At 37.6% G+C, this 23,256-nt stretch overlaps 1 protein-coding gene across 1 annotated transcript in view; it reads right to left on the reverse strand.

Moving 5' to 3' along the window:
* Positions 1–3,524: 3,524 nt before the first annotated feature.
* LOC131841034 (protein hobbit) overlaps positions 3,525–23,256 on the reverse strand; it is a 37,228-nt gene continuing 17,496 nt past the window's right edge. Inside the window, exons 19-38 of the mRNA XM_059189266.1 lie at positions 21,467–21,631; positions 20,974–21,174; positions 20,553–20,746; positions 19,839–19,954; positions 19,469–19,616; positions 18,937–19,161; positions 18,526–18,753; positions 17,938–18,054; positions 17,479–17,668; positions 16,949–17,140; positions 16,162–16,430; positions 15,390–15,542; positions 14,881–14,997; positions 14,270–14,490; positions 13,780–13,879; positions 12,934–13,075; positions 12,296–12,525; positions 5,297–5,493; positions 4,566–4,677; positions 3,525–4,014 (exon numbers count right to left, since the gene is read on the reverse strand). Of these exons, the coding sequence (XP_059045249.1) occupies positions 3,952–4,014; positions 4,566–4,677; positions 5,297–5,493; positions 12,296–12,525; positions 12,934–13,075; positions 13,780–13,879; positions 14,270–14,490; positions 14,881–14,997; positions 15,390–15,542; positions 16,162–16,430; positions 16,949–17,140; positions 17,479–17,668; positions 17,938–18,054; positions 18,526–18,753; positions 18,937–19,161; positions 19,469–19,616; positions 19,839–19,954; positions 20,553–20,746; positions 20,974–21,174; positions 21,467–21,631 (3,380 nt within the window). The 3' untranslated portion in view covers positions 3,525–3,951. The remainder of the gene's footprint in view (positions 4,015–4,565; positions 4,678–5,296; positions 5,494–12,295; positions 12,526–12,933; positions 13,076–13,779; positions 13,880–14,269; positions 14,491–14,880; positions 14,998–15,389; positions 15,543–16,161; positions 16,431–16,948; positions 17,141–17,478; positions 17,669–17,937; positions 18,055–18,525; positions 18,754–18,936; positions 19,162–19,468; positions 19,617–19,838; positions 19,955–20,552; positions 20,747–20,973; positions 21,175–21,466; positions 21,632–23,256) is intronic.

Raw genomic sequence — 23,256 nt, forward strand, 5'->3', positions numbered from 1 at the left:
CGCAGAATGGATTACCCTAACATTATAAAACCTACCCTTAATATTGTGAAGCATGGTGAGGGTTTCCAAGCAGTAAGGCTTTACAACTCTTTGCCCAACAGTTTAAAGAAAATACATAATTGGAAGCTTTTTAGGAGGAGGTTGCGTTGTTTTCTGTTGGAGCAATCATTTTACAGTGTTGATGAATTTCTTAGCAGCAAAAATTGTATAATTTCAAACACAATATAAATTGTTACTGAATAAATAAATATCAAATATCAAAAACGTGACGGTGATCGAACTTGTATGACAAATTCCTTATTTACGTGGAGTCCACGTCATCATATTTTGAAAAAATAAAGTTGCAGCTAGTGGTACGGATATGAAAATAACTAGGGTACTATAAACTAATGAGATAGTGTTATTTTTCATTGGTACCAAATTTTTAGGATTAGGGGAATGCATAATTTTGCCATAAACAACGAATTTCGGCACAAACATCTAAACATTATAATCACAACATTCTAATTCATTTTTTTTTTAATTCTTCTAAATCTAAGGACGTACCATACCGAAGTATCTTCGACTTCACCCGCGGGGAATAGTGACCATAGCATTAAATATTTAATAATGTAACCCAAAAAAGCCAAAGAAAAAAATTTTCATCGTTCTAGCTACAAATATGACGAATTGCCATACGATCTTCCTCAATTTTATTTTACACTCTTAAGGGTAAAATGTTTACAAACTGGATGTCATATTCATTTATTTTCAATCAACAGCCTAAAAGTAAATTTCAAGTATCTAGCTTCAAAAATGACGATACTTCCATACAACCTTTCATTTCCTCTTTCAACCCCTTGCAACTCTTTTTTCGCGTTAAAAAGTAGCCTATGTCCTTTCTCAGGGTCTAGCCAGAGGTTCCCAAACTTTTTTTGCCATATTTTTCGGTTTTGGGTAGACCGCCTATTCTTACCTAGTATTAAGTTTTTGTAAATTTCTAACTGTAGTAACTTACACTAACCCCTTGCAGTTTGTGATAGACCCCTGGGGGTCGATATAGAGCACTTTGGGAGTCATTGGTCTAGACTATCTGTGTGCCAAATTTCATTTTAATCGTTTTAATTTCTTTTGGATTGTTTATACGAATGCTAAAGATGTGTCCTTTTTTTAAGTGAAAAACGTGTTTATCCGTTATGTGTAATTCTAAAACAAACTTGTTTAAAGAAAATCTCAATCAAGTGTGGAACGTTGATATTAATTGCTTTATCGTATGGACATAATTTCATCGAGTTTTATTAGTTATTGTAGAATTTTTTCATAGTAGAACATTTTGTATGGAGAGGGGTCGGCGACATGCCTTAATCTGTTTAGTTTAAAGAATGTAATATTATCTTATCTGTGGCTTAAAGCTACACTGTAATGTACATTAGATCAACGACTATTATGTTTGGATCACGATGAAAATTTATTTAGTCCCGTTTAGTTTCGCCTCGCCATCGTTCCTCTATACATATCTATTAAAAAAAAAGCCGCTTCAAAATCCGTTGCGTAGTTTTAAAGATTTAAGCATACATAGGGACGGACAGATAGCGACAACGACTTTGTTTTATACTATGTAATGACAATACTATTGATGGAGAATAGTAACTAGCGTAGAATATTTACAATATTTATAACAAGGTGTGTTGCCGGTGTGTTATTTACACACATGTTGAGTGGAGCGCGTTTATTCTTACAAACTCAACCTTAACCGATCGGAATTTTTTTGAGTGGTATACTATGAAATTTTGATCTCAATCGATCAAACCGTTTTGGAGGAGTATCGTTATAAAGACTGCAAATCTGATGTCTAAGATCGCCCCGCGCTTCGCGTTCCACGCAATAAGTCTCATCTGTGGTAATACGTAATATTACACCGTTAATCTCCATAAAGCAAATAAACAATTCTCTTTTAGAGAACTAATAAATGAATTTTGAACATGTTTTACACAAATAAAAAATGTTTGCATTTTGCTGTAGAAATTTCTAAATGCATTTTTTCTGTCTTAATGAGAATTGTATAATTTGTATGATTAATAGCACAGTTCGTTCGTAGTTTTTTTAAGTAATCATACATATTTATGTATGATTACTTAAAAAAAACTTTAATACTTGATTTTAAAAATTCAGAGTATAGTAGTGAAAGCTTTTAAATATAAATTAAGAAGTGCTTAGTGCAAAAACAACGATAAATTTACAATTACTATAAATTTCCGCGCTTATATTAATCGATTGTTCTAGATATACAATAATGATTAAATACGTAAAAAATACTTTTAAACATAAAAATACTAATTGTTTATTTATTTAATTACATAACATAAGGCAAATTTTAGTTCACTGTCTGTCTGCCTATTTATCTGCTCTCAAACACACACCACTGTTCTCATTCGCCGTTCACAACTTAATGGCCGCATGACGCCAGCAGTGTGCGATAGAGACGACATAATGCTTTCTTTTCTTTCCCACATATATCATAATTAGTCCCTAATAAGTTATAACATCGAGTGAACAGTAACTTAATTCAACGGTATAATTTCCTTTATTAATTATATAATCTATGGTTTACACTAAATGTTTATGTTCCACTAAAAAAAAATATATAATCATACGCACATTAATACTGTTTTAAATTTGTCTGTGGGTATAATTACATTTACATATATATAAACGACATCAAGGTCACCTGTGAATGCTGTTGTCTGTGATGGTCGTGGATACGAACTCGCCGCACAATATAATCATTTGTATGTCTATTTGTATAGATCTGTTTTTCTATGTTTATTATTATTATAATATGTATTTTCAAAAAAATATATATTTCACATACCCTTAATATATGCTCTGCTCAGTTTTATAGTGAGTTGTTTTTATTGTTATTACATAATACTAGCTGTGCCCGCGGTTTCACCCTTGTTACATTTCAATATGTAAATTCAATAAAAAATATAGTCTATATGTATGCTGCATAAGCTATATTAAATGCATAAAAATCTGTTCAGTATTTTTTGTGTGAAAGAGTAACAAACATTCATACTTACAAACTTCCGCGTTTATAATATTATTATTAACATAAATTCAGTACCTTTACTAGTTTCGTAGACACTTCACTCGATGTTACATACAACCTTCGTATACATTACAATAATAAGGGATCGTTACACTATCAAATAAATACAAGCAACATGCAGGACCCACATGTCTTAATAACTATATAATGTATGTGTATTCTAAATTTTTTTGCTCGGACTACTCTAATGCTGTTTGCCGCAGCTGGCCTTTACAGCTTCACCGGACGATATATGAAAGTTTAATTTTCAACCGATTTCAAAAATATTCACAATTCAACAGTATGTTTTCGTGATACCTTCAAACTTTTTTCGTCGAGAACCGAATTAAATCATTATTTTATTTAATAGTTTGTACATATCGTATAGTTCTATATTAAATTAATCAACAGTATGTTATCCTTAATTTTAAATTTTCGTGAGGTTTTACTGTATTCTTATTAATTTTTGTCTCACGCTGTATTATTTTTAGTTGCTGCAATCTCTTTTAGAGATAATATCATCTTTTCTTGCGTACTCTAATTTAATAACTTTTAGAGTACATCAAACAGTAAATAAATATATATTTTATATCCAAAAACTGTTTGAGGAACATAAAGAAATTCAAATATATATATATTTTATAGAGCCAAATTTAAGATAGCTTTTCCTTTAGAAGTCAACACTTACTATAAACCTTTTGTGCAAAAAAGTCCATCATATAAACCATAACAAGTGTATCTTACATACATTGATAGTGTAATAAGGCCCTAATACAACAAATAGTCTAATATCTAGTAAATATAATAAATAAACATTTGAAAAGTAACCTTATGTAAATTAATGTTTGGTTCAGATTCAATTGACGTTCGTCCCACTTAAGCTACGATTTGGAAAACTTGAATACGCTGGGCGTGCTTTTCTTCTGTGGCTTGTTCTCTGTCACCTAGAAGAATACAGTACATTATTGGAGAATATGATTTGTTGAAAAATGAAGCTTAGTTACGGCTAATTATAGCACTTTTATGTATTTTGACTGTCCGCGAGTAATTAAACATAATTAGTCTTAAATGTCAAATCCCAAAACATACGTACTACCGTTTTGTCGTGAAAAGTCAGTTAAACAAACACTTTCCAATTTATTATTTTAGTATGTATGTAGTCTTAAACATATTTTTTGTTAAATTTTATTATTGTAGACTTGTACTAAACCAATTATTATCCACTCAATACCACCTATAAGAACACCATGAAGAGATCCTTTCTAGGAGTAAGTTTTAGAGTAACCTTTGCTCCATTGTCTATAAATTATATTATCAATGTATTATTTGTGCAATAAAGAATATATAAATTTAGCATCTATATGATGAGAAAACCATGCGTGCGCATATACTAGCTACCCTACCTTTTATTTAATAATATGTATGTATGATGTTGTTTTTGAATAAATAAATAAATATATTCACACACACAAACAACGATGTTTGAACAACTCACAGTTCTTTCGCCCAGCAGTAGCCTGGCCTTGTCCTCCTCCTGAGGCTCGGGCGCGGTGGCTGCACTCCTGCGCAGCTGCAGCTTTTGTCTGATAGCTTGAGACAGTATAACCCTGCACAAACGAGAGAAGTGGTCTGTTAGTTACGTAGACTAATTACCCCATTTTTTTATTAGTGATAATGGAATGGTGCACCCGCCTGCGCCAGCGTGGCACCAATGGAGGATGATAGAATAAGCACGAGGTCATGTCAAGTAGTCCATCCTGACAAATTGACCGGGAATTTATCATGATGGTTTACAGGAGAGACCGAGTGAAGAACAACCTGACATGGTACATTGCTAGCAACGTGTTCATTAGTCCATATTACTAACAATCCTGTTTCTCCCCCTTATTGGTAGCAATGTACTGTCAGGTTGAGTTCCACGAGGTCCTCTTTGAAAACCATTGTGGTAAATTGCCATTTGCCAAGATGGGCTAAGAGACCTAGCCTTATTATTTTACAATCCTCCATTAGTGCTCCGCCAGCGTAAACCGTTAGTGCAGGCGGGTGCATCATTCCATTATCATTAACAAAAAAAAACCCGCACAAACGAAGAGAAGGGTATTGTTAGTAATGTGGACTAATTACCCCATTTTTTGGAGGATGATACAGTGAGCAAGAGGAAATCAGTTATCTCACAGTGACAATTTCTATTGTATTCTCTAACATAAAGTGACAGTAACGTAGTACCTCCTGGTGTCGGTCTTGGTGGCCAGCAGTAGATCGAGCCAGGTCCACGTGACGTTGTGGTACTCGAGGGTGGGCAGCACCAACGGCAGGTCGCGCACGTCCTCCAGGTTCTTCTCCTTGCTGCCCTTGTACGAGACGCGGACGGGGACCTCTGGTATCTTGATGTAGATGAACAGTTTGTTCTTCTCGGCACGCTCCTGTTGTTGTACACATCAATATTAGAAGTCTTTCAAATCAAATCAAAATATCTTTATTCATGTAGGTCTATTACAGAATCGCTTTCTGTCCATCCCTATATATGCTTAAATCTTTAAAACTAAGCAACGGATTTTTGTAGAGGTTTTTTTAATAGATAGAGTGATTCTAGAGGAAGGTTCATATATATAATAGATGTACACCCGTGCGAAGCCGGGGCGAGTAGCTAGTGTTAATTAAACAGCTTATTTGCAGTGTTATCTTAGTGTCTATGAATACTATCAGTGATGACATAAATTCATAAGAATCCAACGTCGCAGAAGGCTTATGTGCTGCGGTACCTTAGTTTCTATAAATATTATCTGTGTTGGCATAATAATATTATAATTTGCAGTTTAATCTTCTAAATGTAAAGTCTACAATCTAATCATATTCACTAACTAAACAAGTGTTTAGTAGATGGTATAACATGAAAAATACTAGTACATTGATATATATACGATACGATTACACCAACCTACTTAAACTGTAAAATATCATAACAAACTCACTTAAAGTACACCTCTATATGGAAGAGGTCACTGACTTCTGGAACACAGGTATTTTCTATACCTACCTCAGAAGTCAGGGACTTCATAAATTATTTGTAAAAATATGTGAAAGAAATAAAGAAGTTATTAAGTTATTATTTATTAATAAAAAATAAAATAAAAAATATATACAACTGTTTAATGTCTGATAAATATAGAAACACAAACGCTCTGCCATCTCACACACATTTATTATAGTGATCGCTTATTTTTTATTTGATAACTAGCTACACACGCCGACTTCGCACGGGTCTACGTCTATTATACATATAAACCTCTCTTCCACTTGAATCACTCTATCTATTTAAAAAAACGCTTCAAAATCCATTGCGTAATAGAGAGGGGCAGCGACAGCGACTTTGTTTTATACTATGTAATGATGATGTAACTTTCAATAGCTGAAATAAGTTTAACATATATTATGTTTTTTTTAAGTCTTTCTTTTACAATTAAAAAACAAATATTTTTGTATTAGAACATAATATGTAAGTTATTATAAATAATGTTCTTTTGAAATATCTAAACAAATATTCAAGTATATGCAGTTATTCTGGAGATTGTCATCCACATACAAACTATCAAAATTCGTTCTTTCCGTTTATAGTGTTATTATACACTAGCTACTCGCCCCGGCTTCGCACGTATTATATTGGTATATAAACCTTCAAAATCACTCTATCTATTAAAAAAACCGCGTCAAAATCCGTTGCGTAGTTTTAAAAATTAAGCATACATAAATAAAATTGGAGTGTCTGTTTGTAATATTGAAATAACCGTTTTTTAATACATGCATATGAATATACATATATACGGTACATATATCAAAATAACATTTTTTATAATTTTTGTCTGTCTGTCTGTCTGTCGGATTGTTTGTTTTTGACGGGACTTTTTTTGGCAGATAGCTTATGTAATAAGGAGTAACTTAGGCTACTTTTATTTTAGAATAATAAAGTTAAATTCCACGCGGACGAAGTCGCGGGAACAGCTAGTAAACTATAAGTGTGCATTTCAGACTCCTCCATCCTCGCATGGTTTATGTTTCACATATTAATACACAGCTATCTCAAATTCCAAAATCATTTATTCATGTAGGACATTTTAGCCGCTTATGAACGTCAAGTTTTTACATTATAATCTTTTTTCCCCTACCGTCCAGTTCGGTATATAGATCAAATTGAGAAGAACTGGCAATAAACTCAATCGAATTACTTTTTTTTTAAAAGCCAGTTTATTTACAATGTATAGGTGTCTATGTCTAACATTAAATCCCGAACATGAAAACTATTGCCATGCACGCTCATCATTCAAGTAATCGTTTAGTGAGTAATAGGCCTTGCTCAGTAAATATGATTTAACAGATGTTTTAATTTATTTAAGAGTAATTCCAATATATCCTTTGGTATCTTAATGTAAATTTTTATACCTATTCCCATAAAAAACCTATTGACTTTTTCTAAACGATACTTGGGGACAGCAAGTTTGTCTTTAAATCTAGTATTAATATTACGAATATTGCTGTTTTTTGGAAATAATTCAAGATTTTTATGAACGTATAGGATATTTGAATATATAAATTGAGAAGCAACGGTGAGAATATTTGCTTCTTTCAATTTCTCTCTTAAGGCGACGCATTGCAAATATTGACCTCAGATACCTTAACTTTTCTCAGCAATTACAAATCATTCGGGGCTGATATTTAGGTATTTCATTTTTCAGATCTTTGACATCATATTGACAGTTCTCGTTACATGATTGATTAACTTTTGTAGCAGAGAAAAAAATCTCAAAGATTGGTCTTATAAAATATATGTTTGATTCGTATAAGAAAACGGGACTGATTTAAGACTCGAATTTTCCAATATACACTATACTAAATACCCACATAAATAGTACAATTCAGATGTATATAATAACCAATAGTTTTTATTTTAAACAAGATAAACTGTTTTTCCGCATAAAAATCTCTTGCTCACAAGTTGTTTTGTATGAGAGTTAGAGCAAGTCAGTCAGTCCCCGGCCCCTGCCAACGTCGGATACGCGGATAGCTCGCCTGAGAACGCGCGCTATCAAATCGTAAATTATTCATGTACCCGCACCATATTATAGCGTACGCTATAGTATGAACGTTACTTATTTTACATTTAACAATTACTGTATTTAAGTTAATACAGTTAGTAATGATTTATCGTACATATTACGAATGTAATACTAAGTCATAATTTGTAAAGTAGTGACAATTAATTGTTAAATATGATAAAAAACTTTTAGTATTAATGTATAGAAATGGTTAAGAAAATATAAACAAATTTTACATTATTTTGATTTCGTAGTTATTTATAAATAAAAATGGGGCACTCCCATTATCTATACATATAAATAAAATTGGAGCGTTTGTTGGTAATATTGAAATAACAGTTATTTACTACATGCATACAAATATAAATACGTTACATACACCAAAATAACATTTTTTACCAATTTTGTCTGTCTGTCTGTCTGTTTGTTCCGGCTAATCTCTGAAATGGTTGCACTGATTTTGACGGGACTTTTTTTGGCATCTGGCTAAAATAAATAGTCTTGTACGCCGTTTGGTAGGCTTTTACATTATTTTATTGTAAAACTAATTTTATTTTTTATTTCTTAACTCAAGAAGTTTTGTTTTGCTTAGATGTTTTTTTATTTCGTTAGTTGCTGAAGTAACAGTTACAGGTAAATAATACTTATTTATGCAATTACCTTTCATTAGACGTTAAGAAGAATTTTAAAATGTTGATAACTGTTTATCTAGAACAGGGGTGAACAACCTTTTTTATCAACGGGCCAATTTAAATTTTAAATATTTTGACGGATCGAACCTAAAGTAACACTTATTAATAATAATTAACAAAATTATTTGTAATGTAATGTAATTTATTTGTAATAAATATTTACATGATATTGTTGTATGTATCCGGCCTTTTTACCAATATGTTGCCAATATATGGTCTGTCCGGCTATTAGGAAGTGACAACCCTACACCCAAAGAAAAAATCGACTGACTCATTATAACAAAGTAAAATCGTGGAGTCGTCTATGAATTTATACTCTTAAATATTGCTGTAACTTAATTCTTTTACTATTTCAAGTAATGTAATCATTTAGTTACCCTTTTTACATTTTTTACACTATTTAATACTAATAATATATAATATTGAATCCAAAATAAAGTATTTTTTATCTCAATGTTACTCATATTTAGTGTAATCAAAAAACTTATTGATTGTCAATAATTTCACAAAAATATTATTTAATTAATCATTGTCTGTCCGACTATATGTTGGAGTATCACATAAAAAATTGTGACATATTTTCAACTTTATTTTCTCCGATAAGTACTTTTTATCTGTAGTAAGTCTAGGTGTTGTCTTTGTAGCTATGGAAAGCAAAACAAAGTAATGGTGAAATATTTGCCTTCGATTATACTATACAGGCTGTCCCAGAACTCAATTTCAAGCAGTGAGAGAATTGATTGTAACCATCATGAGAAAAATCAGAAAAAAATCTATCCCATGCAGTTTGAAAATTGAGCATTAAAGAAAAACTTAGAAATTTGGTCAAACTATAACCATTATTCGGTCATTGTGCTTAATTTTTATTATTTTTATTCATTTAAACTTTGGAACCATAAAGCCAAATAACATTTCTAGAATCACAGTAAAAAATAATGACACAATTGCTCCAAGTTTTCTAGAATTAAGACTATTTGTTAAATACATTTAAAATTTTCATAAATTGTAGAGTTTGAAACTCTTTTAAAAAAATGTACTAAAGTGCCTTGGCAAGTGCCATTAAAAGTTCGGACATTTAATGATTGTAAATGTACAATACTTGTTGTCTAAAAAAAACGAGAAAAAAACCTCAAGTATCCGATTTTTTCTGTATATAAACTCCGTTCAAATGTTTCTTATTCACACAAGCTTATAGTAGTAGGTTCTTAATTTTACGGCACAATGATAAGAGAAATGGGTATGGACATGTTGTCGTGAGCGAGCGAGACAGATGTTATGAGAGAGAAACGTCGTTTAAACGCGCGCGAATGAAAAATTTAAAAAAATGGCTAAAGTCTGACACCAGTTAGTACATTTTGCTCATTCTGTTTCAGCTTCAGCTCAGCCTACTGCGCGTCTTTCCATATTCGCTGTTGTTGGCTTCTCTTTTTGGACTTGGATTTTTGTGAATTGAACTTGTTGATTCCATACCGACAACTTTGGGTTGTCTCTTTTGGACTTTGGACTTTTGTGTTGGTATCCTTGTTATTTACTTCACAAAAAATTGCGAACAAGCACCTCATTTATGAGGAATGCAAATGCAATGCAATTGCTGCCGCTAGGCTTTATCGTGAAAGATATCCAAATTTAGAGCGCTATCCAGATCACTGCTTATCTATCCAGATGTACCGGCCGCACTCACGGAGGGCGGCCATTTCCCGAATCAAATACGGGCTGGAGGTAGAACTCGCTTTCCTTATTAGGAAGAAGTGTTGCAAAAGGTCGCAGATGACCAAAATATTTTCGTTTGTACACAAACGAAAATACTTTTCTTCTTTTTTCTTTTTTTTTTTTTCATCAACGTTTCCCGTTCTTTCTTATTGTAATAGCACAGCACATCGTATTTTACAAAGACCCGAAATGCATCCGTTTCACGTACAACGAGTTCAAACTTTTCTTCCTCAATATTATCCTTATTTAAATAAACCTAAACTAGGTTAAGATTTTTCTTTATTTTAATTATTTTACTTACTTTTGTTGACTTTGATAAAAGTGGCGTCATATCTGTCTCGCTCACTCATGGCAAACACACTATCCATCTTTATTGTTTTGCCGTAAAATTAAGATTCCTTGGTAGGTCCAAGGAAATAAATAAATAAAAAAGTGAAATAATGAAAAGTATTATATAAATTTATTAAAACGTATGTATTAATACGTGAAGTAATAACTTTGTATCCGGTTTACGAAAAACAGCGCGGACGGATGAATATGAAATTTCGCGTACTTATAGTTTATATAGAGAAGGTTTGCAGAATAGTCATATTTTTTTATTTAAATTATGCATAAAAATATAAATAATCATGTTCAAACCTATAATTATTCAATAATTTCATTTGTATGAAGTTAATAGATCTTTTATGATTAGGTTGTAATTGTTCACGTCCTTTTTACATGTAATTAAAACTTAATATTTATTATAATAATTTATAAATTACTGTAAAAGTTTTACTATTTTGTCATAAAGTGTATATCTTTACGTACTTTACTTACATATAATGTTAAATTACTTACGCATTTTTAAAAGTATACTTTCTAAAACATAAAGAAATAATGTCCACTACGCGTATCAAATAAATAAAATTAAAGTTACATACAATATTACTAAATTTAGGTTTATTGTATCAAATATATAATATATATAGATTTTTTAATTGATATACCTATCATTCACAGAAACGCAGACTTACTGTCTCTTTTATAAAGTAACTAACCTTCGTATATTTTCACATTTCATTTAACGTAAGTACGTTAATGTAGTATACATTAAAATATCTAGCTGTTTCAAAAAAATGTCGTTGGCAAATAAATAAACGTCGTAATTACCAATTACAATATATACGAAAAACACAAAGATTATTTTTTTGGTGTTTCTTTCAAAGATAGTAATAAAAGCACTAGTTTACGTTACGGGAATATGTAACTCTACCTCAATATTTCTATTTAATTCTTTACTTTAAGAATCTTTATAATTAATTCGTATCGTAGTTAGTTCCACTGTATTGTAAATTCTAAAATATCAATGTGCCTTCATAAATATAAATTATATAAACAAACAGGAAGACTCCGTAATAGTTTTGTTCAATTGGGGACCGAAGCTTCGTCTACTTGATTCACGCGTTACATTGCGACACGGATGCGTGTTCGTGATATCGTGGTACGGGGAGAGCGAGCGAGCGCTGGCGGTCGATCGGCGATACGTAAAACTATCGGGGTGCATGAGGTGCGCAGAGCGCGGGGCCCGATTTTGAAGTAATAGTTTATCACGGCGTCGCCTTAATGAGTCACGACTCTTCATACAGTAGATCGCTCGAATGGCATGTTTTTGTAATCTGAATATATTTTTAATATCTGTATTAAGTGTTGATATAAAGATTAATATATCTATCTCTCATTTTGTCTCTTACCTTCATCTTCTCGACATCATCTTTGTCCTTCATGTCTCTTTTCACGTAGAAGTTAGAGTTGGAGTCCTTGTTCTTCTTCTTGACCTTCTTTGACCCGGTGGAGACGAGTGTGTTACTCGATGTACCAGCTTTTAGGGCACCATCCTCGTCCTCGCCATCTTCGATGGAGTCAGGGTCTCGTTCAGGGAAACAGAACTTCAGCATTGTGTTGAAGAACTTTTTGGTTAGACCTTGGAAGAATTTTAATAATGCTATAAAAGATATTTATTAACGGAACATCTCTTTTGGAAACTACATTTTCAGATTAAGACCTAAATACAGTTCTTTTAGTTCGATACTTATTACAACTGTGCCACTGTATTATACTAATGGACTGTATTTGTGTCTAAATGATCAAAACACGTAGATTTGGATGTATATAAAACATAATACATTGCAGCTGCGAGCTACGATAGTTCAATAAGACACAAAAAGACAACAAATCAAAAACATGTTATAAGAAAACTGTTCTAAAAATATAAATTTAAAAAATCAAAAAGATTGGGGCGGTCAGTTTCCAACACTTATGATAAAGACTCCATATATATTGCTGTACAAGATCTAGATGTGATATCACGACAAGTAACATTGTGTCGTACCTATCTTGATGGGCACGATGTTGACTTCGAAGTGTTCCTTGACGGCGATGCCGCCGACGGGCGGTCGGTCGCGGCAGAACACGCGCAGCGCCGCGCGGCGAGCCAGTGCTGCCCGGCCCGACGGCGCCGCCGGCACCAGCACCTGCATCATCATCAACGTCACCATCACCATCATCGCCATCATCACCATCACCGTCACCATCCTCATAACCATCACTATATGTACCGGATAATCACATAAGTTAATTGACTCCGTACACCACACGATTTTTACTGGAAGAGTTGGTGCAACAATGCTAGTAATGTAGGGTACGTCATCGGCTTCATTGGTTTAGCCTTACATTCCGATGGTCATAGGTACGATTTCTTGTACGGTGTATTTCAAATGATCTAGATATAGCACATTTTCTATGTATAGCATAAATGCATTTGATATAAAAATGTATATAGTATCTATATCAGTTGTCTAGTACCCATAACACAAGCTCTACTTAGGTTGAGACCAGACGACCCTATGTGGATAGTCATTATTATTATATTACTATTAGCAGGAATTCCTAAGTGCTGTCATGCTCAAATTCTAGGTGAATTCACCACGAAGTCAATGTACTTGACTAATCATACTCATCACATCTTTCACTGATGTCCCGCCAGCAATATTAATTGAGTTGTATAAATTCATCATCATTCATTTAAAAAATAATCTAGTTCCATCCAACGAATTTGCTACGGACTTGAGTCGATTATAATTGTCTCTATATATTAGTCACAACAAACAATTTTTTCGAAGTTACGACCTACGTAATTTACTATATTAATGTAAATAATACTGAGAGTAGTACTTGCCTCTGGGAACGGTTCGTTCGGTAATAGATTGGTGACACGCATGTAGCCCACTTCCAACTGATGCTCTACCATATCGTCCGACCTTGATGTCTTAGTATACCTGGTATACATAAAAAACTATTTTCATTATGAATTATAATTTTATAAATTATTATTACACAAATAGCAATATATGACTAAAGAGAATTTGATTAAACAATTGCAATATCAATCGACAGAAACACACAGAATAGACTTAAAAATTGACTGTAGGAAATTAAATAAAACCGCACTTACTGATTGCTTAAGCTTATTAGTTATAAAGAAAACAAAAATAAAAATGAAAACCATTCTAAATTCAAATATGTTCTATAAAGAAAAATAATTTTATTTTCAAATAAACCATTCCATATTCAAATATATTCTACAAAGAAAAAATAATTCGAATTTCAAATATATCTTATATACGACGTATATTTTAAATGCTATTAGAAACACAACGTGAACTCACAGGAAATTGGTGAGCAGCAGGTCAGCGATGCCGAGCTGTCCGTCGGCGTCGGTGAGTCGCCAGCGCGCGGACTTGAAGCAGATCTCGTTGTAGCGCGGCGGCGGCGCGTGCGGCACGCGGGGCGCGGGGGTCGCCGCCGCGCCCCGCGCCTCCCGCCATGCCCGCACCATCGCGTCCAGCTCCTCGCCCAGCGACCACACGCTCTCCTTGCACTCGTTCACCTGCACACACACGCACCGCTCGTGACGCGGCCGCTCCTCGCCCAGCGACCACACGCTCTCCTTGCACTCGTTCACCTGCACACACACGCACCGCTCGTGACGCGGCCGCTCCTCGCCCAGCGACCACACGCTCTCCTTGCACTCGTTCACCTGCGCACACACACGCACCGCTCGTGACGCGGCCGCTCCTCGCCCAGCGACCACACGCTCTCCTTGCACTCGTTCACCTGCACACACACGCACCGCTCGTGACGCGGCCGCTCCTCGCCCGGCGAACATACACACACTCATTCTCTACCGACATTGATACGCTCTCATTAACTTTTAAGATAATAAAATGCAATTGAAACCTCATCGACACCATAATTTGGCGTCATCATGAAGTCTTACCTGATCGTCGAGACTCTTCAGTTCCTCGATAGCTACAGGATCGTCGCCGGTGATGGAACGGTTCTTCAAGTAATACTCCTTTTCGAGCCGACGAAGCCGCGCTAATGACTCTCTAGCCTATTTGAAACAAATCCAATTCATAACATCGTATTACCAAAGTTGTTCATAAACGTATAAAACATTTTAGTTTAGAACAGAGTCAAAGACATATGGAACATGGTTTTGTGAATTTAAATGTGGAAATATTACATGTTTTGTAATGTTTTCACCGAAATACACACCGTAAATACTAATTTGTTTTATGACCAGAGTATAAGGTTCAAATATCTATATACAAAAGAAATATCTATTTCCCTTAGTAACGGCATCACCCGTGAACGGTCGGTCCGATCTCGCAAATTCTTTTATGTTGTGTTTGTTATTATATATATTCAAAGTTAAAACAGGCCACCGTCTGTGGGGTTAGCTAATATGTACATAATGGGTATGAAGTAGTAGGTGTGTGTGACCTGCGTCTGCAGCTTGTGTATGAGATGGGTGGGGTCGGGGTCCTCCCGCAGCCGCATCTGGAAGCGCGTGCGCACGCGGCGGTCCTGCGTGCGGCGCCGCTCCGGCTCCACGTGCAGCACCACGTTGTTCACTACGTCCAGCACCATCGCGTACTGACACCACATGACCACACACCGCGTACAGTTATATACTGTTCATATTACACTAGGAGCACTTGCTAAGTGGTACTGATGAAGGAAAACTATATTAAAAACGTAAAAACGTTTGTTCGCTTACTATGTGGGGAAAAGCATCTGTTTGTGTTATATTAACAGCGTACGAATAATTATTATAACGTCTGTATGACGAGGGAAAGCAAAATTACTACTACTGACCACACACTACTCGAACACAAAAACGTGTTTAAGTTGATTCATTTGCAGCGTAATGCGGTATTCTGCTCTGAAGAATTCTTCGAAATGATGCCTACGGCTGGTTTTTATCGCACCGTTCGCTAGAGCTTTAGATTGTGGAATGAACTACCTGCTGAACATAAACACGAATCTCTCTTTCTCGCATGGGGTTTTCAAGAAGGATATATTAAAGATTCTTAAGGGTCGGCAACGCATACAACTCAAATAATAGGAGTATCAGACTCCTGGTATTTCAGTCGTCCATACGCTACGGTTATGGTTTACAATCAGATGTATGCCGTATGCTTGTTTGCCACTATTGTAGTATAAAAAAAAGTATGGTATAGAGTAATGTATAGTACACATTCCATGGAGGTACCTGTAGCGAGTTGGTGCAGACGTCGAGGTCGTGGTGCATGAGCGTGAAGGAGTCGTAGGGCTGGTGGTGCGGCGGCCAGGCGTGCGCGCGCGCGTCGTGCGTCAGGAAGTAGAACTCGCAGCTGCAGCGGGACACCACGCGCTGCAGCTGCGGCCCGCCCGCCCCCGCGCCCACCGACCGCCCCGCCCGCCCCGCCACCAGCGCCGCCATGCCCAGCGCGCCCGCCCACCGCTCCTCGATCTCCTCCACCGACACCCATTGGATGTTCTCTGCGCGCACACAGACAAACACCCATTAGCGGCCTTTAAACGTACTCGTTTCGCGTGCGAATCTGTTTTTACGCGTGAAAGAGTATGCATGTAAATGTAAACAAAGTGAACGGGAGAGAGTGCGCACGCCTTCCCGCGTTCTTCAATCGTGCGAGCTTTTGAGGCTTTTTATACAAAATCATTGCAAAATAGTGGACATCTAATAATGGAGCAAAGATATAATTACAAAGTTATTGATAATTGATAAATCATAAACGTGTCTTTAGAAAATATTCGGTTAATAAAAAAATAAAACTTTAATACAAAGTGAAATGGGGCAGCGTCTCCTCTATTTGAGCGAGTGCCACTTTCGTCCTCTCGTACTCGCTTCATTTCCGGTACCACTGACGCGTGAACTCCTGCAGCTGCCTAAAATACTCATCCGAAGATACTAGGCCCGTGTAATACACCGGAGCCTCCCCTTCATCCTCAGTACAACGTATTCTCTCCTAACAGTTATATCCACCAGCAGTACTCACCGTCGAGGTGGTCGGCGTCGCGCGCGCTGACGGTGGCGTAGTAGCGCATGGCGGACAGCGCGCCGCACCAGCCGCGCCAGCCGCCGCCGCCCGCCCGCACTCGTTGCCGCACCTCCGCGCGCGCCGCACACACCACCACGTACCCGCGCGTCTCGCACCCCTTCAGCACCACTTGCGAGTTCACCAGCTCGACTGCACACACACACCATCCATTGAACTCCAACGACCAATTAACGTTCTTTTTCAGTATTATTTTTTATTATATTCCGACTAATACTTGTATTTATTATATTCCGCACACACACACTTAATAAACTTAAGATGTTATAACTTAACAAAGCTGTTATGCTAGCCAGAGAACTCTTATATCATTAAATGTTACTATCATATTCAGGACTAAAAATATGACGTGCACAATAGGCCGAAAGATCCTATTAATAATTTTGAATTTGACTTTGAGTGTACAACGAAAAGTGCACGAGGGAGATAGAAAATGACAAAGATGCAAAGTGAGAGAGAGATAGACTGACTGAGGCAGGCGGTGTGCGCGGCGTCGTCGTCGAAGAGGTGTCGGGCGTGCGGCGCGTGCGGCGCGAGCGGCGGCGGCGCGCCCTGGTCGCCGGCCAGCTCGTCGCTGAACACCACCGGCGCCTCGCCGCCCGCCTCCGCCACCAGCGCCGCCAGCATGCCCGACCCGCCCGCGCCCGCGCCCGCTCCACCCTGTACAAACACCCAGACCCTTACACTCCATGCAGCGATCCAGCCACATGTTTTTGATCCTTCGAGCCGGATATAGTTATATTTAATGCAGCTTTTATACACAAATTACGCACCAGCGTACTTTTGTCTTCACCAAAAGTTAGATCGTGAAAAAATTACGGCTTTTACAGGCTACCATAAGAATACTTATTTAAAATATGTTGTATTTTGGTACTACTCTACTATTTATAAGTACCAGCATGTACGAGAGTAATGACGAACAAAGTTACCTGTGCGCTGGCATTGGGAGGTGGCGATACAACGTCAGCCTCCCGCTGATGCTTTGGCGATGTTGCTGGATTCTCCTCTTCTTTCAAAGCTTTTGTAGACAGGTTCTTCTTCAATTGCTGTAAAAGAATTTATTTTGTCAGTCTATAAATATTAATTCAATCTTATATAATATTTTAAAATATTTCATATAATAGACCGAGGTAGATTTTATATAAGGCCATTTGTGTGGATACCTCGTTCAGACTTATTTCATCCGTAAAACAATTTGGTAACTAAGTTGTGTTCCAATTGAAAGTGACATATGGTACTGAAAATTGAGGTACTTTAAGTCATTCTAAATGGTACCGCGATATGATGCCCGTAGTGCTATTGATGTATATAAACGATGATTGTATCTTATAATCCTGTTAACAGTGTGCTTGTTTTCCATTTACATAAAAAAAACATATGTAATGGCATGACCGCCTAGTCTCTATGAAGGTTTTCTCTATGCTAAATGGAGAATAATATAAAGATAATAAGAATAAAAGTAATAGTGTATGTATAAGTGTGTGTCTTGTTCAGTGTGTACATGCAGGATGTCTGACCTGCGTCTTGATGTAGGTGTCAACGAGCGCGAAGGCAATGTCCCGGTTGAGCTTGGTCCAGGCGCCGCGCAGGTCGTGCACGGTGAGCCTGTGAGTGGGGGCTGCGCCCGCTCCCCCCGCTGCCCCCGCGCCCCCCGCCGCCCCCTCGCGTCCGTACGACACGCGGCGCACGGACAGACAGTAGCACTTCTCCATGGCCGGCCCGGTGCAGTCGCCGCGCGCGCCCGCCTGCAATCAAATACCACACCCGCATTCGCACACCTGTATCCTGGTCCCAGAATCAAGCCCTGAGACAACCCAGTATCATTTCAAATGTTAGATATTATAATCTATGCATTTGAGATGTTTATGGACCATTTAGAAATTGTAGATTGCATCTACAATTTCCATATCTAATAAGATACAACATACCTCATCACCGTCCTTGTCTTGAGACACAGCTGCCGCGGTTTTGAGCCATATTTCCGCGTCGTTAAGATCGCAATTCATATACACAGTCGTCCAGTTAGCCCGCGGTCTCCGCACCAGGCCGTCGTTAGCGGCGACGAGTGAGAGTCGATGCTTGGAGCCGCACGTGACTCGGACCCCGAGCATCTCGATGCCGCGTTGCATAGACGATGAGGACCAGTAAAACACCTGTAAAAAATCGCAACAATAACGGTGGTGGATTGATTCTTGCTAACACCGAACTTATTTTTACAAAAAATTGTCGTTCATTAGTTAAATTTGTAGACAAATTTTCAAATAAACAGAAATTTAAGCACTCTTTCAGAATACAGATTCAGATTAGAAGAATGAGCAGGAAACTGGCCAGTTGCTCTTTTAAACAAATGTACAAGTTGACATTTGAAGTTAATCCTTAGATTCGAATTAACACACAATAAATGGGATATAAGATTATGTGGAGCACAATGGCAGGTGTAAGTAAAGAAGGAGGCGGGACCTGTAGGTTGTGCAGCGTGAGCGCGACGCTGACGTTGCGGTAGTGGCGCGACAGCTGCGGCTTGCGCGGGCGCACGTTCTGGAACACGCGCCCGCGCCGCGTCGGACGCGTCACCCCCGACAGGATCAGCTTCAGGCTCTCGAACCATCTGGTAACGCAACACCACCCATATAAACAACATACAATCATTTTCTTGTATATGTGTTAAATTATTTAAATCTATATATCAATACGATTTGCTACATAACAATAATTAAATTAAATAACTTAAAGAAACCAATTTAACGCAGATGAAAGGAATTGCTTACTTAGATTAGTTCAAAGTCAAATATTCTTATTTAAAACTCAATGCAATAAAATGATACATCACCTCAGCGTACTCCCATACAATAGCAGTACTGGTCCCTCTCCATCGATCGGCTTGGTGTCCATACTCACATGTATGTCCAAGCCCTGGGAGCGGAACGCCCGGTACGAATCGTGCTCCTGTCAATACATTATAATAGTTACAATATGATTACACTAGTGGCCGTCAGGGACTTTTTTTTCGGTCTACTCTAATGCTGTGGGCTGCAGCTGGCCTTTACAGCTTCACCAAAAAATAAGGGCGAGTGCAAATGGCACTCCAAAACGCGCGGATAAATTTTTAGAGCGGCTGAAGGCCAACTCCCGCCTTAAATATTTCGTGTGCGTATATATTTATATATATATATATGGTGTTCTGATATGTAACTTTGCAATAATTATATTTTTCAGGCTTCACGGACTGCCAGCCCAGCTTCAGCGCCAGCCGCAGCGTCGTACTTGTATGTATATATACCTGGTTGCTGGAGTACTCGGGCAGCCTGGTGGGCGCGCAGGGGGCGGCGGCGCGGTGGTCGCGGGGGTCGCCCACGCACTGCCAGCCCAGCTTCAGCGCCAGCCGCAGCGTCGTACTTGTATGTATATATACCTGGTTGCTGGAGTACTCGGGCAGCCTGGTGGGCGCGCAGGGGGCGGCGGCGCGGTGGTCGCGGGGGTCGCCCACGCACTGCCAGCCCAGCTTCAGCGCCAGCCGCAGCGTCGTACTTGTATGTATATATACCTGGTTGCTGGAGTACTCGGGCAGCCTGGTGGGCGCGCAGGGGGCGGCGGCGCGGTGGTCGCGGGGGTCGCCCACGCACTGCCAGCCCAGCTTCAGCGCCAGCCGCAGCGCCGGCAGCGCCAGCACGCGGCAGTCGTCGTACTTGCTCGCCGTGCGCACGAACACGTTCAGCTCGCCCAGGAACCCGATCCGACCTGCACCATTGCACCACACTTATCTAGCTCATACGCAATGTTTTTATATTCTATCATCATAATGTCATTTAATAAAGTACACATTTTCATTCCATTAAAAATAACTGGGGTGTATCGCAGGGTTCGATATTTGACCCCTACTTAAAACAAATACATTACCTATACAAAAATGAATCTGTAATGCTAAATTCGATGTACAAATGATATAAAAACCAAGATATACGCACCATTAGTCCAATCCAGTACGAGATCAGTCCAGGTCACCTCCATCTCTTCGGTCGTGTTGTAGGGGTCGAGTGACACGTGTAGGAGACAAGTAAATCGAGCACAGTTGGCGGTGAGACGGCCGTGCATCAAAAGTCGTACCTTGTCCCACCACGCGAGTGGCGCGGATGGGTCTAACGAAGGCCGGGAAACTTGATCAAATGCTATTGGATAGAAAAATAAATATTTAATTTGAATGTCTCACATATGTAATAAATTTGATACTTTACTCATAATACGAAGTACAAGCTACAATCTCTGACTATCATAATTATGTCATTTCTCTTTTCTAGACTACTTGAGCTTTTGAACAGAGCGTAACATGACGTAGTTATAGACAGTCTAAATTCTAATCACTAGCATACTGACGTTTACCATATGGTGGAATGTGGGCACATTCACTTCTATAAAAAATATCTAAGTAATTATTGAAATAAACAAGAGTAAGTAACTGACCGAGGTTGCAGTGTGCGATGACGGGCTCCCAGCAGGGTCCGAAGGCATAGCTGAACTGCGCCATCTCGCAGCAGAGGTCGTAGTACCACTTGAGCGGCATCATGCTGCGCTCCAGCTGCACCTCGCCCCACGGCGCGCCCTGCTGCACCACCACCGTGCGCACCGCTGTATCACACGTATACCACATCATCGTTACCACATACCTAATATGTAAACTTGTAATATTTCAATCAACACTCGGCACCCTTCCATAAATTTACCTCTCCACATAACTTAAATATCAGTTCAGTGTAGAAGTCAGTACACGTTACGACTCCGCGTTACTAATAAGACATGTAGCAGTTGACGTTACCGTTTCATAGGACTAAGATAGCCCTATGGAACGGCGATTCATAAGGGCTATCATGAATATCACGTAAAAGCCATAGTGATATTCATTTAATTGGCGACGGTTACCGTTTATTAGTTTATTATTAAAATTACAAAATAGAATAGAATAGAATAGAATAGAAAATCATTTATTCAAATAAACTTACATTGAAGCACTTTTGAATAGTCATATTTTTTTTTTTTTTTTAATCTACCGCTCATTCGGAATGCTGTCTCATCACAAGAAGAACAAGCAAGAAACTTGTGTGTTGCTCTTTTAAATAATTTATTCTTACTTACAATTTAAGTTTAAGTGTGTGAATACAAACCACCGATTAGCACTAATTCAATTAAATACTCAAAAACAAAAAAAAAGAAAAAAATATTGAATACATAACCAACTGGTTAAACAATTAATAAGAGGAAATCAGTCATAGTGATTAGAGCAGACCAGTCCCTACAAGCAGCACCCGTTCACGAGTATGACGGATGAGCCAGCCATCACTGCGCTCGACCATATTTTAGGGAGCCCAATGACCCGGCCCACCACGCCGCCACAAGTCTGGACATTTTAGTGAGCATGACTACTCAAAACACCAGACCACGTCATAACTACTCACAATTGCCATCTGATGTTTATAGTATTCACATTTCACATAAGAATGCATGCGGCAATTAATACAAAACCCGCTACGCTTTCATATTTCTAAAATAATTGAATCAAGAAAGCAATGAGATAAACAAATTATAACGTTGTATGCTAATAAACTAATTATTTACTTGATATGTTGTCTTCTATGAATTCGTCTATCCTGTAATAGGCTTTCTTACATAAAAATTGTTTAATATAAGATTTGAATTGCCTCTCTGTCAGATTTAGTGCAGATTCTGGCAGTTTATTATAAAATCTTACGCAATTACCATAGAATGAATTACTGACTTTATGCAGGCGGCATTTAGGTAAAATTAGCTTATTTTTATTGCGTAAGCTTCTATTTGTACAGTCTTTAAGTTTTCTAAAACTGTCTAAATTCTTCCGTGTATACATGATATTCTCATAAATTTATTGTGAAGTAACGGTGAGGATATTTGAATCTTTAAAACACTGACGTAATGACTCTCTTGAACCCATACCATAAATAGAACGTATGGCTCTCTTTTGTAAAATAAATATAGTATTTATATCGGCTGCTTTACCCCATAGTAGTATACCATATGACATAATGCTATGGAAATAACTAAAGTATACAAGTTTAGCCGTCGCCACGTCTGTTAATTGCCTAATTCTTCTAATTGCATATGCAGCTGAACTGAGTCTATTGGCCAATTTTGAAATATGGGGCCCCCATTGTAATTTCGAGTCCACTGTTATACCTAAAAAAACTGTATCATTAACAAAATTTACTATTTCGTCATTAAGC

Source organism: Achroia grisella, unplaced genomic scaffold (assembly GCF_030625045.1).
Source record: "Achroia grisella isolate CSIRO2021 unplaced genomic scaffold, CSIRO_AGI_Agris_v1 utg157, whole genome shotgun sequence".
NCBI lineage: Eukaryota > Metazoa > Arthropoda > Insecta > Lepidoptera > Pyralidae > Achroia > Achroia grisella.